The 20,361-nt window shown below is 32.4% G+C and overlaps 1 protein-coding gene across 4 annotated transcripts in view; it reads left to right on the top strand.

The window, feature by feature from the left end:
- LOC114340291 (uncharacterized) overlaps window positions 1–20,361 on the top strand; it is a 903,606-nt gene that overhangs the window by 505,426 nt on the left and 377,819 nt on the right. For all 4 annotated transcript variants that reach the window (XM_050641761.1, XM_050641762.1, XM_050641764.1 and 1 more), the window contains one exon: window positions 12,621–12,829. In XM_050641761.1, coding sequence (XP_050497718.1) covers window positions 12,621–12,829 — 209 coding nt within the window. The remainder of the gene's footprint in view (window positions 1–12,620; window positions 12,830–20,361) is intronic.

Below are 20,361 nucleotides of genomic sequence, written 5' to 3'. Positions count from 1 at the left end.
GGGGCCAAAGTCGCGGTTTTTATTATTTTTTTTATGACACTCATAATTGAGATAGTGCACGATAATTTGGGAATAAGTAGATCATAACGTAACTAAACAAAATCTCCAGGACCGGAACGCAGCGTGGGGGACAAAGGGGGGTGGGCAGGGGTGAATATAACAATTATAAGGGTTTTTTGTGACGCTCATGATCGAGATAGTGCACAAAAATTTGGAAATAAGTAGATCATGGCGTAACTACGCAATATCTCCAGGGGCGGAATGCTTTGTGGGAGACAAAGGGTTGGTGAGCAGGGGTGAATATAAAAATTATAAGGAGTTTTTTTGTAACATTCGTCCTTATAATTTTTATATTCACTCCTGTCCACCACCCCATTGTCCCCACGCAGCGTTCCGCACCTAGATATTTTGCTTAGTTACGTCATGATCTAATTATTCCAAAATTTTTGTGCACTATCTCGAGCGCAACGTAACAAAAAAACCTTAGAATTCTCCCCGCCCACAACCGCTTTGTCCCCCACGCAGCGTTCCGCACCTGGAGATTTTGCTTAGTTACGTCATGATCTATTATTACCTTTAATTGCACTATCTCAATCAGGGGCGTCACAAAAAAATAATAAAAACCGCGACTTTGACCCCTTATAACTACCCTCGTCCCCCACTCTGGTTTCCACCCGTAGGGGAAAGTCATGTACAGAACTTCAACATATCCCCTTATAGTTTGTCCATATAACTTATCACGAGCAAAATCCGCTCCCAGCTCTTGGACTATAAGTGTAAAAGAAATTCCGAGTAGACAGATATGAAGATAAAAAATAATAATCCGATTAGAGTGTCATCACGATAGAAAATATATTCGAGTCCAAAGGGATCATTTTGGATAATTTTTTAAATTGCAATATATCAATATATTATGTATAAACAGAAATTCTTATATGTACTTGATTTTGATTTTTTTAAATTATGTTATAGGTACGGTCAAGCATTAAGAATTTTCCCTTGATGATTTTTTATTTTTAACCGAGACATAAATATGTGTTTATGAACAAATCTCTATGTATTTTATGGCATGAAAAACTTTTATAATCCAGAAAATCTGTTGCGGCAATTCTTCAGTCGTAATAATATTTGTAAAGTTTTATGTTCAGAAAATATATTGGGAGAAGGGCGAGACTTTAGACACGCAGTTTATTTGAAGAACGTATTGGCACCTCTACCATGCAATCATTTAAATAAGAATAATAATTCATCATAAATATACCTATATAATAGAATTTTTTTTTCTTATTTTTTTTTGTTTAATGTTGTAAATATATGTTGTAAATTATTCTAATCTAAATTTACATTCAAGATGCAGTAGAAATAAACAAACCAAGACACGTTAAATGCTACTAGGAGCACTCCCGAATCATAATTTACGATATATAAACTTGGAAATCATGATCTGGAATTTACAATGTATATAAATTGTAAATTATGATTCGGGAGTGCTCCTAGTAGCATTTAACGTGTCTTGGTTTGTTTATTTCTACTGCATCTTGATTGTAAATGTAGTATAAGTTATATTTGACTTCTACATCTGCATTTTATTTAAAGTCTCCTGATTGTCTACAAAAAAGCTTCGTATTGCAATTTACTCATCGTTACCCATAACGGAACAAAACAGGTCTAAGCTTTCGAACTAAACATGATGTTCAATAGCACTATATAAATATGATTATTTCATTCATAGGAGATTCTGACCAATAGAAAGCTACATAAATCTAAATTAAATCGATAATTTTTGATTATTTCATTCATAGGAGATTCTGACCAATAGAAAGCTACAGAAATCTAAATTATACTGATAATTTTTGATAATTTCCCGTCGTCAAGTATATTACGTCAGATGCCCTTCGTTGCTATGAAAAAATACATTCAGTGACATTAATGACAATTAATGTTTTAAAAATTGTAACGAAATTGGCGATGGACTACCCCGTTAATTGAAACAATATTCGAAAATATTACCCCAATCAACTAAGATAGCCATCGTTACACCCTTAGCTTAGCTCAGTCACTCAGGTGTGTGTTCGTCTTGTCCTAACCTAGATATGAACTCTGAAAATTTAGAATGGTAGCAAACAAAACAATATATTTTAACCAATCATGTTTATTGTTCATAAAGATATAATAAATAAAATGACTTAGTAAATTGCATTAACAAATATATTCAAATCCTTGCCAAAAACTAACAATTCTGGATTATACTTATGGCTTTTGGTAGCTGATGGTATCTTCTTGATGTCGTATGGTACTGCTGCTGGTTCTGCAACGGGCTCTGGGGTTGTAGGTGTTGTATTCCACCAGGCCTACGGATGTTGGTCGTTGCAGTCTTGGTTATGTGGTTGCAGCCCTGATGACATGGTCCTCGTTGTTGTATCGCCGGCGATTTGAGGGTTGTTGAAACTCCCGGAGGGAGAACGGTGATTTTATTCCAAAAACTAGAAGAGTAAACACATATCAACGATCAAGAAGAAAAACCAAAATGTACCTTTGCCAAATAGTATTCAGAAATAGTAATTGGCAAGGGTAAATTACATAGAATTAAGATGAGGAGAATAGTTAAAATTTTGATCACTAAACGTGCATGTATGTAAATTAAAAAGATAATTATATTTGAAACTAAAATATCAGAACACATGGTCTGACATTGGAAGTTAGGTTAGATAGAAAACATTAGAAAAACTGTTAGACGGAGAAATATAATTATAATATAATGTTATTCTTACCCCAAGAGATGATTTGATGGAACAAAATGATTTATTTTTCGAATTACATGCCTTTTTAAGGATTAATTTTTCCCTTCCAGTTTATGTCATAGAGTAGGGATGACGGATGAAGTGACACTTTCATGACAGTGCGACATAGGTGGCGGGCATGTTCCGTATTGTGACAGATACTTACGGAGTGAGAATGTATACGAGGTACGTTCAGTATGTTCAGATGATGATTTAAATAAAAAGAGATATATTAAATAGAAGATAATAAAATGATAATCAAAGAGGATAATAAAAGAGGATAATAAAAGAGGGCGCCAACCGATTTATATTAAAGGGGAAAATGGGTAAACCAAATAGAAGAAGATAATGATTAATGAAATATTAAAGAAAATAAGGCAAAGTAATTATTTAAAAATAAAATATCAAAGATGTGACGTTTGCAACGTTACAAAATTATAAAAGTGATGACTTTCAACCGTAAAATATTTATAACAACTTTGTGTTTAATTGTACTAATTTGTACTTACATAAATAAATTACAATAAAATTTTGGTGTTGAACAGTTTTATTCATGAAATAATCGCAACAAATTGCACTCGATCTCTAAAATTAATATAGAATTTTAAAGCTCTTGTGCAATTACTACTGATTATTTTTTCACCTGTCAAATTCTGACGTTTTTGCTTTTTCAGCCAATCACCACGCGTCGTTCTAGCCAATCATTGAGTGTAATACTGATAAAACAGCCTCTTCCTTGATAAAACAGTCTCTTCCCTGATAAAACTTAAGGTACCCTAAATTTCACATAATACGTTACGAACGACATTGGAAAATCTCATATTAGTTATAAAAATTGTGTTTTTAATAATTGTTCATTTTCAATTTAAACAGTTTTTTATGTATTAACAATATAATAAATAAATTGGTTCATTTTTAAATCATAAAATAATTTATCTATAACCTACTTAAGACATTGATCCTAGTTGTCTTAAAAATATTTCACAGATGCCCGTATTTACTAATAATACATATTGGTTCACAAAATAATCTTTTCAAATACCACTCGTCCTCTAAATTTTGCTTGATAATTTTTTTCGTTTTCATACTTAAACTTCTTTATTTAGGGTAAAATCACTCAAACAAACCGAAATGGATAAAATCACTCGTCCTTCGGACTCGTGATTTTATCATTCGGTTTGTTTTCGTAATTTTACCACATAAAGAAGTTTTCGTGAAAACAAAAAAATTTATCGATAAAATTTAGAGGACTCGTGGTATTACCTTTGATAATTTTTAACAAATTTCAAAAGAAAATTATATGCAAAAGTGGAAAAATCAGTGTCAAATATATTACGTTATGATAAAGAACAGATATACGTGAATGTCAGGACTGCTAGGTAATAAATAGTGTGACTGTAAGGCAATATTATTGGCTGTTTATGCTATACATTGAAGTAAGACTCTGAACGAAACCAAAATATTGAAGAGGACTATCGAAGATGGGTGACATTTAAGAAGGCGAGTGATGTGTTCTATGAGAAAAGAATTTCAATTAAATTGAATAGAACTTCTATAAGATCACCACCACCACACCCTATAAGATATACGGCACTGATTTTCTTGCAGTTAAAAGAACTGAGATTTGGCGAGATGAGGGGAATGAAAAGGAATTAATTAGAAACTAGGAATTAATAAGAAATAATTTAGTAAAAAAAGTCTAGGTATTAACACAGATTCATATCAAAATGGGAGAAGATGGCTACCAGGGGCGTAACAGAGGCCCCCGCAGCATGAAGCTTGCGGGGGGGCTCCCATCGTTAAGGGGCCCCAGCTTGTCGTCTGATATTATGTAAAAATCTGTTATTGTTATTTTATTTTACGTTATGTGTTTAAATTTAAGAATGTAAATTTCAAAATAGGCATATTCGGCAAGTGAATCATCTTATCTCTAGAAACTTAATCCCTTCCGGTCTCCCGAACTTTAATGACCATTTGTACGTGGCTGTTGAAAGATTTAAAAATTGCAATTTTGGGAATTTAATTAAGAACAATATTTCTAAGTCTAGAAATGGGTTTCTTTACGTTTAGTATTTCCAGTAATTATCGGCAGTAGTTTCATCTATCCTTTGTTTGGTTTGCATTTTGTGTTATTCGTGTTGTTTTACGCTTATATTTGTATCAGTTTGGTACTGATTTATTTATCAATTTATTGACGACTTTTCTTGTGTAATCATTGGACAATCTCGCAACAGATAAACGGTAAGATAAGGAAATTATAACACTCCCCATTCGGGAGTCAACATTGTTTCGGAAAAAATCAAACCAGCTTACCTATATTTTTCTAAAACATTTTTTGATAGTTTATATATTTTATGTTAAAGTAAAAAGTTCTACTCACAGATTTAGCCCCTGATCGTTTATTAATTGTTTAAACAATAACACTGTTTTGTATAAATAATCATAGAAATATCGGTGAATTCATCATTTTACTTTGATCCAAAATGTTTCTATATATATAAGATACAACCATCAGAAAAAATATGAATCTAACTCAAGACTAAAGTACCTTTATATTTCACAATATGTATAAGATTTTAATTTTAATATGCCATTACATCCTCCTAATTAAAAAAATTATTTTTGCAATAATTTTTTCTCAAATTACGGATACCCAACATCATTTTTATTTCATCATCACAGCTATTTTATTATTAATTTTACAGAAAAATATTGTTCTTTATAAAACGCTCTGCATTGTCTCAAAACTAAGATTCAATCGTAATATATTACATTTTATCAACTTTATACGAGGCATGTCGAAATACATGAATTTCGCTCAAAAGTAAAGTACTTTGATATTTTACAATATTTTAGCTGGAATGATATAATTGCATATTTAAACATAATTTTTAATTGCACACAACTTTTTATAATAAAATTTTTCAATATTGCAAAATATAAAGTTACTTTACTATCGAGCAAAATTTATATTTTTGATATATGTACCTCATTAAAATCCATAAAATTTAATATCTGATGATTTCAACTTAGATTTTATACCATGCAGAGCATTTTATGAAGAATCACTTTTTTCGTAAAATTGATAATAAAAAAGTTTCCCATAGGTTCCAAGTTACGCAAACACACTGTTCCACTAAAAACGTTATCGGTGACTAGGTGGTCATCCAGATTTCAAACTGTGCTTGGTATAAAGCAGCACTATCACTATATGACAATTTTAAAAACACTGTCTAAAATAATATTAATTTCTACAGATAGTGAGGAGAGATTGACAGCTAATAAATTAAAAACTAAAATGGAACAGTTTGAATTTGTCTTCCTTTTACAAAATAAAGTTTTGGAATCTATAAATCTAGCTGTCACTCTTTTGTAATCCAAAAATATGGATATCTCACGCACAACAGTACTGTTACATAGGGACCGTTCAAGTATTACGTAACGCAGGTTGGGGGGGGGGGGGTCAAAAATCTTCAAAAATTGCGTTACGCAATAGTTAAACTCCCATAAGAGTGCGTTACGTAGGGGGGGGGGGGGGTTAAAAATCTTCAAAAATCGCGTTACGTAATACTTGAACGCTCCCATAACTGTAAAGAATTTTGATCAAATCTTAGGCAAAACTATACGTCACGACCGCTAGTTCAGAGAAATCTTTTTCTAAACTTAAATTAATAAAATCATATCTTCCTAGCACAACGTCAGAAGCATTGAAAATGAAGTTGCTCATCAGATAGATATTAATAAAATTGTAGATATGTTTGCTGATAGTAGTGCACGAAGAAAGTTGTTTATGTCAGAATAATACCTAATGTAATAATGTAATCTTTTATATTTTACCAATAAATTATTATTTTACCAATACAGATGAGGAATGTAAGTTGTTATGAATATTGCATTATTACGTTAACACAAATAAGTTTTTGTTACACAAGTTGTATTTAGTAATTGTTTAAAGGGGGCCCCATTTCCAATTCTGCGGGCCCCGACGGAGTTTTTTACGCCACTGATGGCTACGACACGTTCCACACCAAAATGGTAATTACCCACAACGAAGAATGATTAATTGCCAAGATCCTTGGCGGAATCAGAGAAGAATATCAAAAAAGACCAACCTGATGGAGACGGTTAGATAAGATAAGATGTTTCAGTGATTAACAGTGAAGACGATTAATATTGATATGATGCAACATAAGGATGATAACATAAAAGTAGTAGTAACACTTTTTAATTCAATATATAACACCTTAGTGATTCCCACAGATTGGCTCAAATCCATCTTTTGTCGCAATACCTAAAAAACACAATGCGAGAAAATGCTCAGAATATCGATTAATTAGCCTAATGAGCCACACTCTTAAGATTTTCCTAAGAATACTTCACAACAGAATTAGACGCAAATGCGAAGAAGATCTCGAAGATACCCAATTTGGTTTTAGAAATGCTATGGGTACCAGGGAGGCACTTTTTGCGCTTAACATCCTATTACAAAAATGCCGTGATCAAAGAAAAGATGTATTTGCATGTTTCGTGGACTTCGAAAAGGCATTCGATAAAGTACAGCATGTAAAATTAATGCAAATACTGAAAAATATCGGAATAGATGACAAAGATATTCGTGTCATTAAAAATTTGTACTGGAATCAAACTGCTACGGTCAAAATTGGAGATAACTACACCGATGAAATCTCCATACAACGAGGCGTCAGACAAGGTTGCATTTTGTCACCAACATTGTTTAATGTTTACTCGGACCAGTTATTTAAAAAGGCACTTGAGAGACAGCCATATGGAATAAAAATCAACGGAGAACTACTTAATGTGATAAGATATGCAGACGATACAGTAATTCTGTCCAAGTTGAGAAAGTTCACAAAATGACATATCTGGGAACTGTGATAACGGACCAACTAGATCCAGACATAGAAATAAAACGTAGAATAGCAATGACTAAAACCACTTTTACGAAAATGAAGTCATTTCTTTGCAATAATTATCTCAGTTTAGAACTAAGACAAAGAATGGTCAAGTGCTATGTTTGGTCCGTACTTTTGTATAGTGCAGAAGTGTGGACGCTAAAAGTATCGATTATGAACAGAATTGAAGCATTGGAAATGTGGATTCATAGACGGATGCTGAAGATACCCTGGACAGCAAGAAAACTAATGAAGAAGTACTAAGGAAGGTCAACAAAGATAGAGAACTGCTAAAGACTGTTAAACATCGAAAAATGTCTTATCTGGGACATATAGTGAGGGGAAGTCAATATAAATTATTACAACTGATCCTTAAAGGCAAAATAGAGGGCCGTAGAGGTGTAGGAAGAAAACAAGTTTCTTGGTTAAAAAGCATTCGTGAATGGACTCAGATATCAAATGCAGGACAACTATTCCATATTGCAGAAGATCGAGAAGCCTTCGCAATGGTGATCGCCAACGTCGGATAATTCTGATATGGCACGTGAAGAAGAAGAATGATGCAACATAGAAATTTATGGCAAAAAGAAATGGGAGAATCAGGCCAATCATAGGGATAAAGTAAAAAAATAAATATGGTGATGAATATTACAATTAATATATTGCCGTCACAAAAATAAAAATGTGGGACAGAAATATTTTTTCTGAACAAAGAGTGTCATAAAAATACATATCTCAAGGAGTTACTAAATTTCTATAATTCAAGCATATTTGGTGGTTCGCTTTTTACATAAAATTTATAAACATGGGGTATAGCAAATTTTTAAAAAATCTCTGGATATTTATATTAATCTTGGTTATATTATGCGACTCTCTTTAAATTATGTAGATATTTCAACACCATTGTTATTAGTAATTAATAGCATTTTAATGTTTTCTGTTTATTTCAACCTGGTCATTATTCATTACTTTGTGGAATCTTAATATGCTGCCGACAAATGAAGTCATTATAACCCCACTACAACCAAAATACTTGAAGGAAAGTAAGGTGTTTCGTCGGTTTTCTCATTTAGTTTAAGTTTATAAAAACCATTAAATATTCTATGGTGAATACTTTTGGTTTATGTGCACAGAAAAGATTCGACTTTTAGTTTATTCGAAAAGATTCTTTGGAGATAACACGTGGTTAAGGTAGATTTTAGAAATATGCGCTAGCTTTAAAATCTTCTAAATGGTCGTTTTATTGTTTATTTTTACTTGTTTTGTATAGGTACCTAATTAGAAGACTTTTCATATATCTTCGTGTTGATTTATTTGCATTGTAGTAATGTCTTTTGGTTATATCCATTTTTATTTCATCTCATTTGTGTTATATCAACTAGACTTCATTCGAGTTGGTTCCAAATGAATTAGCTGTTGAACACAATTCGTGTATCACTATCCTGTGATCAAGAATAAACTTAGTAGATGTGGCTATTTTAAAGATTTATAAGAACAATAATTATTATTATTCGACTTTTGATTTATTAGCTAATGCTTTCTGAACATCCAGGAATGCTACATATAAGTTACACAACGTACAACTTTTTTTATTAATAGTTTCATAGCTTTTGTTCTATGAGAAAAGGCGATATAAGACGATCACTTGTACAGTAAAACCCATTTATCTGCAACTGAGAAGAAAATACACGACAGACGTTCGTTGATGCGGTGCAAGTGACCTTCAGTTAAATGTGTTTAGTTATACTGAATTCCTTTCTAAATCTAACTTGCTTCCTTGGTAGTCCTCTAATTTTAAAGTTAACTGAAAATAAGAGTCATCTTATATTCTAATTCGTTCAAAGAAGACCATAAACGCCCTTACGCACGTTTCACCCTCATTAGGGATCATGGGAGGGGTTGAGAGGTATATATGGTTACCTACCTCTGACGAAATGAAAAATAGTCAGTCTCCCAATGTCGAATTACAACAAATAATTTGATATGGACGCTAGAGTGCCATCTACTAAAACAATTCGAAGTTTTATTTCGGGGAAATAAACACTTATCTTGGAACCAGATTCTGGTTACTTGCTCTGCTAAATTGAGATTACTTGCAAACCAACCGAACGATGAATGAAAGAAAACCCGGGGAAGTCTAAAATTTGCACTAACTATCACTTGTCTATTCATTATGGCAAACATTCCAATGAATTCTTGAGAGACATCTAAAGTCACGTATCCATACAAGGGTGCACCCCGCTCCGTGAACCAGCTCGAATGAATACGGTATGAGCTCCCCTACATATAAACCCAAACAGGTTGAAACGAATAGGGTGATCGCCGAGCGGGGTTCACCGACGTATCCACTATGTGGAGCTGCTACACGGAGCGAGGTTCAACCTTGTATGGATACGTACCTTTATATTCCAATTCGTTCAGAAAGGTCCTGCCTCTCTGAACGAATTTATACGGATATTTATACCGATCGCCAAACCGTCTAGAACAATCGAGAATCATGTAAATTCCTTATACTTGTTTTTAGAACATATAATATACGTTTTACTTTATCGTACTACATACGCAGTATGAGTATAATAGATAAAGTTATAGGATCGTGCAAAAAAATTTTTTTCAGATTTCACTTTTTTTCGACGTTTTGAGTCCCCCTGAGTCTAAAAAGCAAATAAAAAAAAACATGTCGGAAGTATGTACGTATGTACGTACGTATGTCGCCACCGCCCAGCAAAAACTACTGGACCGATTTCGATGAAATTCGGTATGAGTAAGTTTAAGAGAATTTTGTCGAGAAACTAAGTTTTTGAAAAAAACCTCTCAAAAGGGGGCCGAAATAGGGGGGTTATTTGGGGCTCATTTTTGCAAATTTTGACCGAAACGAATGAAATTTAACTTAAAGTTAGCTCATCGATAGGTAGATAGAAATACGGAATTTGACATTTCCAAATCCAAAATGGCGGCCAGCATGGCCGACCGCCCACCTGATACATTTCCCTACCAATCTAAAAACTTGTTTAAGATAAATTTAATTTGAAAAGACATTTATATAGCCTAAGGATGGGGCTATAACAAGAATATTATCGTTTTTCAGAAAAAGTTATGGGTTGCCTATATTTAAGGGGTCAAAATTTGACATAAATTTGAACTAAATTTTCTCAAAAATGACTTCAAGGAATTTGTTTATTTTTTGATATATTTTTGATATCCTATCAGTAAATTGAATAACATTGGTCAGGTTTCTTAACTCCTCATAGGAGGGGAATTATGAATTTTTTATAAAAAAATATTCGAGTGCCCGTAACTACCTCTGTAATAGAAACTAAAATTTGAAATTTGGCAGACATATATAGTACTTTGTTATCTATTAGCACAATAAATTTTACCCACAATATGGCTTCCGGTTTAACCGGAAATGAAAAAAAATCTTAATTTTTTACATACGCCCTGTATATTTTTACATATTTTGAAAGAATATAAAATTATTTTTCCAATGACATAAAACTCATTGCTCTAACTCAAAAACTTGAAAAGTTACAGAAAATTGAAATTTTGCTAGAATCTTGTGTGTGTCCCCTCTCACGCGATCATAGCAGAGCATTATTATACGGCAGTCAATGAGGGTATTTGGCTCCGAATTCCATCCTACTACATCGATGGTCTTGATATTTTCACAGTAAGTAGGGAATAGCTCAAGAACAAAATCTACCCTATATACTATGGCGCTTTTATCTTGGGGCAATTCCAACCCCTTCAAGGGGGTGGAAAATTTATTGGTCAAAATAAGCATGGAAGTGGCTAGAGAACCTATTTTTAAGCAAAAACTGATCTATACTTTTTTTTGAGAACTCAATACTTTTTGAGTTATGCGTAGTTGAAAATTGGCCATTTTCATTTAAAAATTCGGACGGTTTTTTGTGAATACCTTAAAAACTATGCATCAAACTAAAAACACTATATAACAATTATTTTTAATTATAAATAACAAAGAGATTCGTTCCTTCGTAAATTTTCTATTTATAATACAAAAAGAGATATGGTAGGTAAAAAGAGTTTGTTTTTTGGTGCATGCTCAAAGTGCTCATGCTTTTGTAGTGTTTGAAAAGGCCTTTAAAACGAGCACCGTTAAATGTCGGTTACATTCAAACTAAGCGAGATATGGTGCAAAAAAATATATGACTAATGTACTTTAAGGAAAAATGAGAAGTACATACATTTAACCCCTCATTCACCAGAATTTAAATGCATTATTTTTCTTTTGCAATACCTCTTAATATAGTGTTATTTCTACTTTCAAAAAGTTGGACGGGTGAAAAAAATAAGATAAAATTATAGAGCGCATTTTTAAATTTTCTTAAAATTCTTCCTTTTGCTCCATGCAATTCGAAAATAAAAATGTTCTATCCCCGAGAAGTGGTGAGAACCGCCCCCATGATAAAAGCGCCATAGTATATAGGATAGACTTTGAATTAAGAGATTGGGCTTTGGGCTACTCCCAAAATTTCATTACAATCCATGCAGTAAAATGCAAATATTGTAAACTATTAATTTCTCAGAAAAATGGACTAATTTGAAATGAAAGTATGACTAATATTCTATTGATTTATGCAATAATCTATAGTGTGTCCCCGAACATTTTCTCAAATGCGGGAATTAATGATGCGTAGAACCATAAAATATTTTCAAGTATACAAGGTGTTTCTAAAATATCAAAATAACGAGTAACTTTGTTATTTTTATAGAATGCCAGTATCTAGTACGATAACGATAATAGATCGGTACGATAAAGTTCTCGGGCGGCCCTTCCGTCCAGTGTTTTTTATATTTGTTTCCTTATACCTGTTACTAAAGCGTAATTATGATTGAAAAATCCTCTTAAAATTTTCTAATTTCTATCACCTGTATTTAGTTTTAAATACACTTTGATTTTTAGGAAACATCAATGAAACTTTGGATCCCAAGTTGACCTTGAGCGATTATCAGATCACCGAAATTTACGTGGTCGGAAAAGGAACACACAGTCTTACTCAAGCATTTTCCAGTAGCGACATTATGGCATTAAGAAAAGAAGAAGAAAGGAAACAAATGCATAACAAGACTGGAGGAGGTGTATTCAACTTAATTTTTAGGAGAGGAAAATCGGTGAGTTAAAAAATGAATTCTGTCCTGTTATTTTTTACGGTTTTCTCTATACAGTAAGCGCCACGCTAGTAGATACACTTGGGCTATTTCGGCCCTTTCTCATGGCCCAGTTATGTCATGTGACTGTCATGAAACAATTGAAGACCTAAGTGGAAGAAAGGGGTATGTTACAAAGCCTACCTTTTGAGATATGGGCAGTTAATGTTTTTATTCCTCTACTTTTATCATGAAAATGTTATTTGTGTTATTTGGCTTTATTTATATTGCTATAAGCATTCCTTTACATATAATGTTGATTATTTCATTCATAGGAGATTGTGACCAATAGAAAACTACATAAATCTAAATTAAATCGATAATTTATGATAATTTCCCGTCGTCAAGTATATTACGTCAGATGCCCTTCGTTGCTACGAAAAAATACATTCAGTGACTTTAATAACAATTAATGGTTTAAAAATTATAAAAGTGATGACTTTCAACCGTCAAATTAATATTTATAACAACTGTGTGTTTAATTGTACTAATTTGTACTTCCATAAATAAATTACAATAAAATTTTGGTTTTGAACAGTTTTATTCATGAAATAATCGCAACAAATTGCACTCGATCTCTAAAATTAATATCGAATTTTAGAGCTCTTGTGTAATTACTTCTGATAATTTGTTTTTATTTTTAGTATTTTTTCTAAAAATATATAAAAACTGTACATACCGCCTTCTTCCATTAATTTTAGTTTGTATATATCCTTTATCTGAATGGATGAAGGGGGTATGTTGCATGAAATAATACTTTATAATCAGTTTTACAGAAATTTATGTAATTTAACACAAAATAGTCTTCTTCTTCATGTGCCGTGCTCGATTATCGAGCGTTGGCGTTGGCTATCAAATTAGCTATAGCAATTTTGTTGATGGCAGTTCGGAAAAGGGATGCAAAGGATCTGTTAAACCATTCTCACAGATTTCTTAGCCATGGACGATCTTCTTCGACCTGGTCCTTCTTCTTCTGTCTACCTTGCCTTGTATTATTAAATGGAGTATATTATACAGAGTGATTGTTATGTATGGAAAGCCTCAATTATCTCGGAAACTTCTTGCACGATTTTTGTATGGATTTTGGTGAGTAAGGGTTTTCTAATCTGGACGATATTATAGTGGATATAATAGTGTAATAGTGGTACATTGTTGTCAGGTCTTTCGTTTTTCTGGAAATCTAATAAACTTTCTTATTTATGGGAACAACACCCTGCATATATTTTGCTTTTTGATGTCCTTAAGAAATGCTAATTATTTTTCGTGTTATATTCCCTATCTATACCTTAATGTCATAATTTCTGAGTTATTACTACATTTATTTAAAAAAAATTTAAACAAATTATAAAAATCAATTTTTTCGGCGCAGGTGAACATTATTTTAGGTTATTTTGATCATTGGAAACAAAAAAGGACTTTTGTAAATTTTCTCTAAAGTTAATCGTTTTCGAGTTATAAACAATTGAAACCTGAAAAAAACGAAAAATATTTCATACCTCCTTCTACCATCCATGAATCGTATTTTACATGTTACGTACCACCTTCATCCACTAGAATATCTCTTATTAAGTTTTTTAGAGCTACAGTATAAGTGTCATATGATAGTGAAGTTACATACCACCTTCATTCACTAGGAAACTCAAAATTTTAGAAAATGTGACATACCCCCTTCATTCACTAGGAAACTCAAAATTTTAGAAAATGTGACATACTCTCTTCTTCCACTTAGGTCTTCAATTTAAAATATTTTTTTTTCTGTACAAAAAATAAATAAATTAATGATATTGTTACTCTGCTTTAAAAAGACTTTATTCAAACACCAACAACATTACAATAATTTATAACTTTTACACCTTTAACACAATGACAACTATAAACTTCAAATACAACTAGGTACTGTTCTATTGGCGATGTTAAGTCACAATGACGACCTCTCGTGCTCGTGGATTTCGTCGGAACTAAAATTGAGGCCTTTTTTTTATTGCCCTGCTATAATGGGGGTTTTTAATGTCAAATCGTTGTTAAAGTTGTTGTCAGTATTTTCGAAAATCATTATAATGAATAAATTTTAATACCAAAGATTTAATTAAAAGCTTACAAATATTTTATCAAAAGTGTTTTTATTTGTATGTTGTGTTGCAGAATATTTGGAGTAAATTTAGAACGAACACGTTATTTTTGATTCTACTGATGCTGGTAGATTAATTGATGGGAATAGATATTTAAAATTTTCGGAAAAATTTTGTGCAGGAAAAAAACCTGTTTTTTTCCGGAAACAAACAGGAAAAAATGGAAAAAGTGACATTTGTTACAATATACTAAAGAAATTCTGCATCCCGTATCAAAATCGATAAATTTAGTAGAATTCGATAGATCTGTAGAATTGTAAATATTTTACCTTAATTTTTAAGACTCCTGTATATATATATATTTTTAAATATTATTACAAAACACGAAACCACGACGCTCTTAGGGACAGATGTGGAGGCGTATCTAATCGACGCGTAGTTTAGTGAAGAGATTGTGTTTATTTTCAAACGTTTGGAATCGGACTTTAAGATAAACAGTAGTCGCCTTGACTAATTTTATAGTTTTCGGTTATTGGAAAAAGTCGGTACATACTTTGATCCAATTTTAATAGGTTAGTTCTCACGAAAGCGTATTAAACCATGAGAAGAGGAGATTAGCAGTAAGAGAATTTTGGTTATTGTGGGAAGAATACGGCAGTCGATTTTAAGATCAGAACCGCGACAGTCGTGTTATTGGGGATAAGACGTAAAAAGACGCCTTAAGACGAATATTATGACAATCCGGTTATAATATTGATTAGACACAATTATCTCTAAACACGTTTGTTTTCTGTAAGAACAAGGACACGTAAATTTTGGTCGCAATTACACAAACACTTTTACATTTCGTCAATTTAATAGTATCTATAATTTAGTTATCTATTTTATTAATTAAAACTGTTAAAAGTCATACGGACTTTTATTACGATTGTCTTTAAAGAATAATACATAATTGGGGGCTCAACCGGGATCTAAGAAAGACAATTTCGTTTTAAAGCGAAATACCGTAAAGTGACGTGTAATTTAAAAAATCGGCTCAAGTGACGTCACGTAATTTTTGGAAACTGTTTATGACTGTTCGTGAAACGTGGAAACTGTTGGTGACTTTCGGACTTTTTTAAACTGTTGGTGACTTTCGGACTTTGGAAACTGTTGGTGAATTGTTGTGTTGGTGGAGTAGAGGCAGGCTAATACAGTGTAGACGACGCTGTTTAGGCAAATACGACGGCTTTTTGGGCAGTGACGACGACGACGACGAGACGCAATCATAGCAAGCAGTATTACCAAGGAGAAATCAGGTGTGTTTGTTCCAATATTTTAAAAGTAGTCAAGACACTTTATTCTGGTGTCTGCAAAGTAGAAACCTGACCAAAGATTATTTTTTTCGAGAAACTGTGAACTGGAACTTTGACGATAAACTGTGAATGTTGAGAACGAACTATCATAAATTATGTAATGATTAACTTTTTTTTGTTTTTTCATTGTTTTTTGTTTATTTCTTTAAATAAATGATAACTTTGTTACTATTTGCAGTAAATATTAATAATTTTGAAGTAAAAGCGACTACAATTTTACAGTTCACAAATACAATTTGCATACGGGAAAAAATAATCTAACTTTTGAGTTAAAAGATAATCTAACTTGTTTTTTTTTATTATTATATCCCTTTTTAAAATGCAGTCTAAACAAACTCTTAACGATTTTCCAAAAATTAGTTTAAATCTTAGAAAGTTGGCATTAACTGCTGTTAAGACGTTGCATGTTGTTGCATACGGTGATAAAGGGTTGCCGCGACAAACTAGGAAGAACTTGCGGAATTTTACAAATTTTGCGTGGAATAAAGAATCCGGGGAATATTCCACAAAAATAGACAACGTGAAAAATAAACTAAACGACTTCAATTTTGAAGACGAGAATGATGATGAAGACGAAGACGCTAGCGACGATGACGGTGATAAAGACGTTTATCACAAGGAAAACGGTAAAGAGGTTACCGAAGACAATGGCTGTAATGAGGATAACGACGCAAATAGTGATAAAGACGCTTATCACGAGGAAGAAGATAAAGACGTTACCGACGACGATAATAATGATGACAATATGGAGGATAAAAGGACGACGGATTTATATACGAGGAATAGATCAAAATCAAACAAAATGACGAGAGGTAGACTGAATGATTCATTTGGCTTAACTTTTAGAGACGTAGAAGACGGTATAAAAACTTTCGACGGAAAAGACGATTATCCCATAGGAAAATGGATCGCTGATTTTGAAGAAATTTTCAATCTGATGGGATGTAATGATTTGCAAATGCTAATTTTCGCTAAACGATCTCTAAAGGGAATAGCTAAACTGTATATACAGTCAGAGAAGGGAATTAATAGCTGGAGGCTCCTGAAGAAAAGACTGAAAACAGAGTTTGAGAACAAAATAAGTAGTGCCGAAATACACAGAATGCTGATGAATAGAAAGAAGAAACAAGGTTAAAGCGCACAGGAATATGTACTAAAAATGAGAGAAATCGGTAGCAGAGGAAGCATCGAAAATGAAGTCATAATGCAGTATATAATTGAGGGAATTATGGACGACCCTGCTAATAAAGTAATACTTTATGGTACCAAAAATTTCGGTGATTTTAAAGAGAAGATTAAACTGTATGAGTTAATTAAAAAACAGACGACGCAAAAATCAGTTAAACCCGAGACGCATAAAAAGACGTGGACGAACGAGGAAGTAAAACGAGATGAAAGAAGAGCGCCTCAAAGTAGGAATAAAAAGGAAGAAAAATGTTTCAGTTGTGGAAGTCAGGGACACAGATCGAAAGATTGTCCTGACAAAGCCAAGGGAGTGAAATGTTTTCAATGCCATCAGTTTGGACATAACTCTTCTAGATGCAATGACAGAGAAGAGGAACCATCAACTTCTGAACATGTAAATGTTATTAACTTGGGGTATAAAAACTCGGTAACATTGAAGGTTGGAAAATTATCACTACGTGCATTATTGGATACAGGAAGTGACATCAGTTCAGTAAGAGAGGATATTTTTGAAAAATATTTTGATGTCGTGATTCTTTCACAAAACGTATTACAGTTGAGTCCGCGAGTCTTTACCCGTGCGTCATCATTTAAAGCATACGAAATAAGTCGGAAATTTACTAAACGCAATAGCAAGTGACAGAAAGTGGGTATTATTCCGATCACGGGTTATAGTATAAAATTTGACGTTATCAAATAAATAGAATGTCAAATTTAAGTTTTGCTTTAAAATTTTGGTGCATAGTTACAGCTACATTCGAAGTAGCTTAATAAATTATTTTATTATTATTGATTAATAAATAAATAAACAATTTATAAAAAAATTCAATAACATATTTTCTTTTTGTTATTTTATTCACTTTGGCGGAACATTAAACACAAGCATTTCTTGTAGGTTGTCAAAATTTATCGTAAAATAACATAAACTTTACCATAAAATTTCTAACTCCAATATAAAATTAGTTCTGAAAACAACTGTTTGTATATTATAAAAAAACTTCAAAATGCAAAAATTCGACAAAATAATAGCAAAAAAATCAACAAACTGACAGCCATAAAAGTAAACAAACCAAAACGTCAGAAATTGTACTTAAAAAATGTGAAAACATCCCCAGTCGTCTTTCTTTGTATCTATCTCTTTTAAATGCACTGAGTCTAAATCGTTCATACAAATAAAATGTGTTTTTACTTAATAACATGCGGCAGCTGGTTTGTCATTAGATTCAGCGTGGAAGAGAACGATGCTAGATAAAAGTATGTTTTATCTCGCCAGGTGTTAATGACGCACGGGTAAATACTCGCGGACTCGACTGTAGATTTAAGTGGATTAGGAGGTATGAGAGTTAAAACTTTAGGTTCATTTAATAAAATGGTAGAAATTAAAGGAGAGGATTTTAATATTTTGTTTCATGTTATTCCAGGAGCAGCACTAGACGTTAAAATTATTATCGAAAACAATATACTGAGACAAGCGAAGGTTACAATAACCGAAGACGGAATAATTTTATGTAAAAAAAGAGTAGATACTTTTATAAGGAGGATTACAATAACTAGCGAGACGACAGTCAATAATGATGGTCAGATAAACCAGACAGAGGATAAGAAAATATTAGCTACGGAGTCATACGAGGACTTCTTTATAAAAAACAATATTCTGTTTCAATACGAAGACGGCAAGGAAGTGTTAGTTATTCCGAAAAGAATGCAAACAGAAGTAATTAGAAACTTCACGAGGTAGGACATTTTGCTGTAACAAAAACACAAGATTTGATTCGAAGAGAATGTGACATTCCAAATCTTAGAGAAAAAATCGTGCACTGTATAAGGAATTGCGTTAAATGTATACTTGGAAGCAAAAAAGAAGGCAAAAAGGAGGGTTTGAAACGTTTCATGTTGACCATTTAGGACCCTTAGCTACGACTAACAAAAACTATATAGACCGGTCTAGTTAGACTCAAAAATAGGAGTGAGGTTACAATAATTACCATCAAGCTGAAAACTGGCAGGATTGTTCAAAATACCATCATAAATGAAAACTAAAAAGTCCTCATAAATCCGACCCGAGCTAAAAAATTTACGCTGGGTCAAAGGTCACCAAATATGGTTTTTAGCGATTTTCAGCGAAACGATAAGTTTTATCATAAAATTAGTTCTAACAAAAAATGTAGATTAGATAATTATCTATAAAAAATATCTTAATACTTTTTTTCGTAAGAGTCACCGTTTTTGAGATACAATGATTCAAAGAGTTGAAAGAGTTCTAATCGTCATAATATTATGTATTAGTACACCACGTATATACATCACTGAAGCTGTAATACAAGTAAACATAATATCGGTCAACTTAACTTATATTATTACACATAATAATATAAGATATAAATATGATAATGTTTCTACTATACAGCTTGCGGTCTACCGAGGGATGGAATGTATAAGTTCTATTATATTACAGTGCCAACAAAAAAATCTTTACAAAGTGAATGTAACGCGAAAATAATAAGAATTATTATTTCAATTTTACGGCTTATTCCCAACTCCCAACAAAAATAGTAAATTGATATGACAAAGTATTAACTTATAACTTATGCGTCTTATTCGATTCTTCTTACTTATGCATCTTATTCAATTTGTAAAGATGGGTTTTGTCGGAATAAACACGTTCTATCGGTACGTCAGCTAATCTAATCACCCTACCTATTCTTTTCTCAGATGGGCTTGAACATAATAATGAAAGCCAACTTTCTAGGTAAAGTGTTCAATTATCTTCCTGGGTGGCGAAATTCTTCAGGTAGATGACACCCTCGAGGTATTAATTAGTCTTAAGTACTACTCCGAAGTGAAAATACGTGTTAAATATTACTTGAAGGTGCTGAAGATTAAAAAA

The sequence above is a fragment of the Diabrotica virgifera genome, chromosome 1 (assembly GCF_917563875.1).
Source record: "Diabrotica virgifera virgifera chromosome 1, PGI_DIABVI_V3a".
Classification (NCBI taxonomy): Eukaryota; Metazoa; Arthropoda; class Insecta; order Coleoptera; family Chrysomelidae; genus Diabrotica; species Diabrotica virgifera.
The sequence above is the reverse complement of the archived record's forward strand: the minus strand, read 5'-3'. Positions and strand labels throughout refer to the sequence as shown.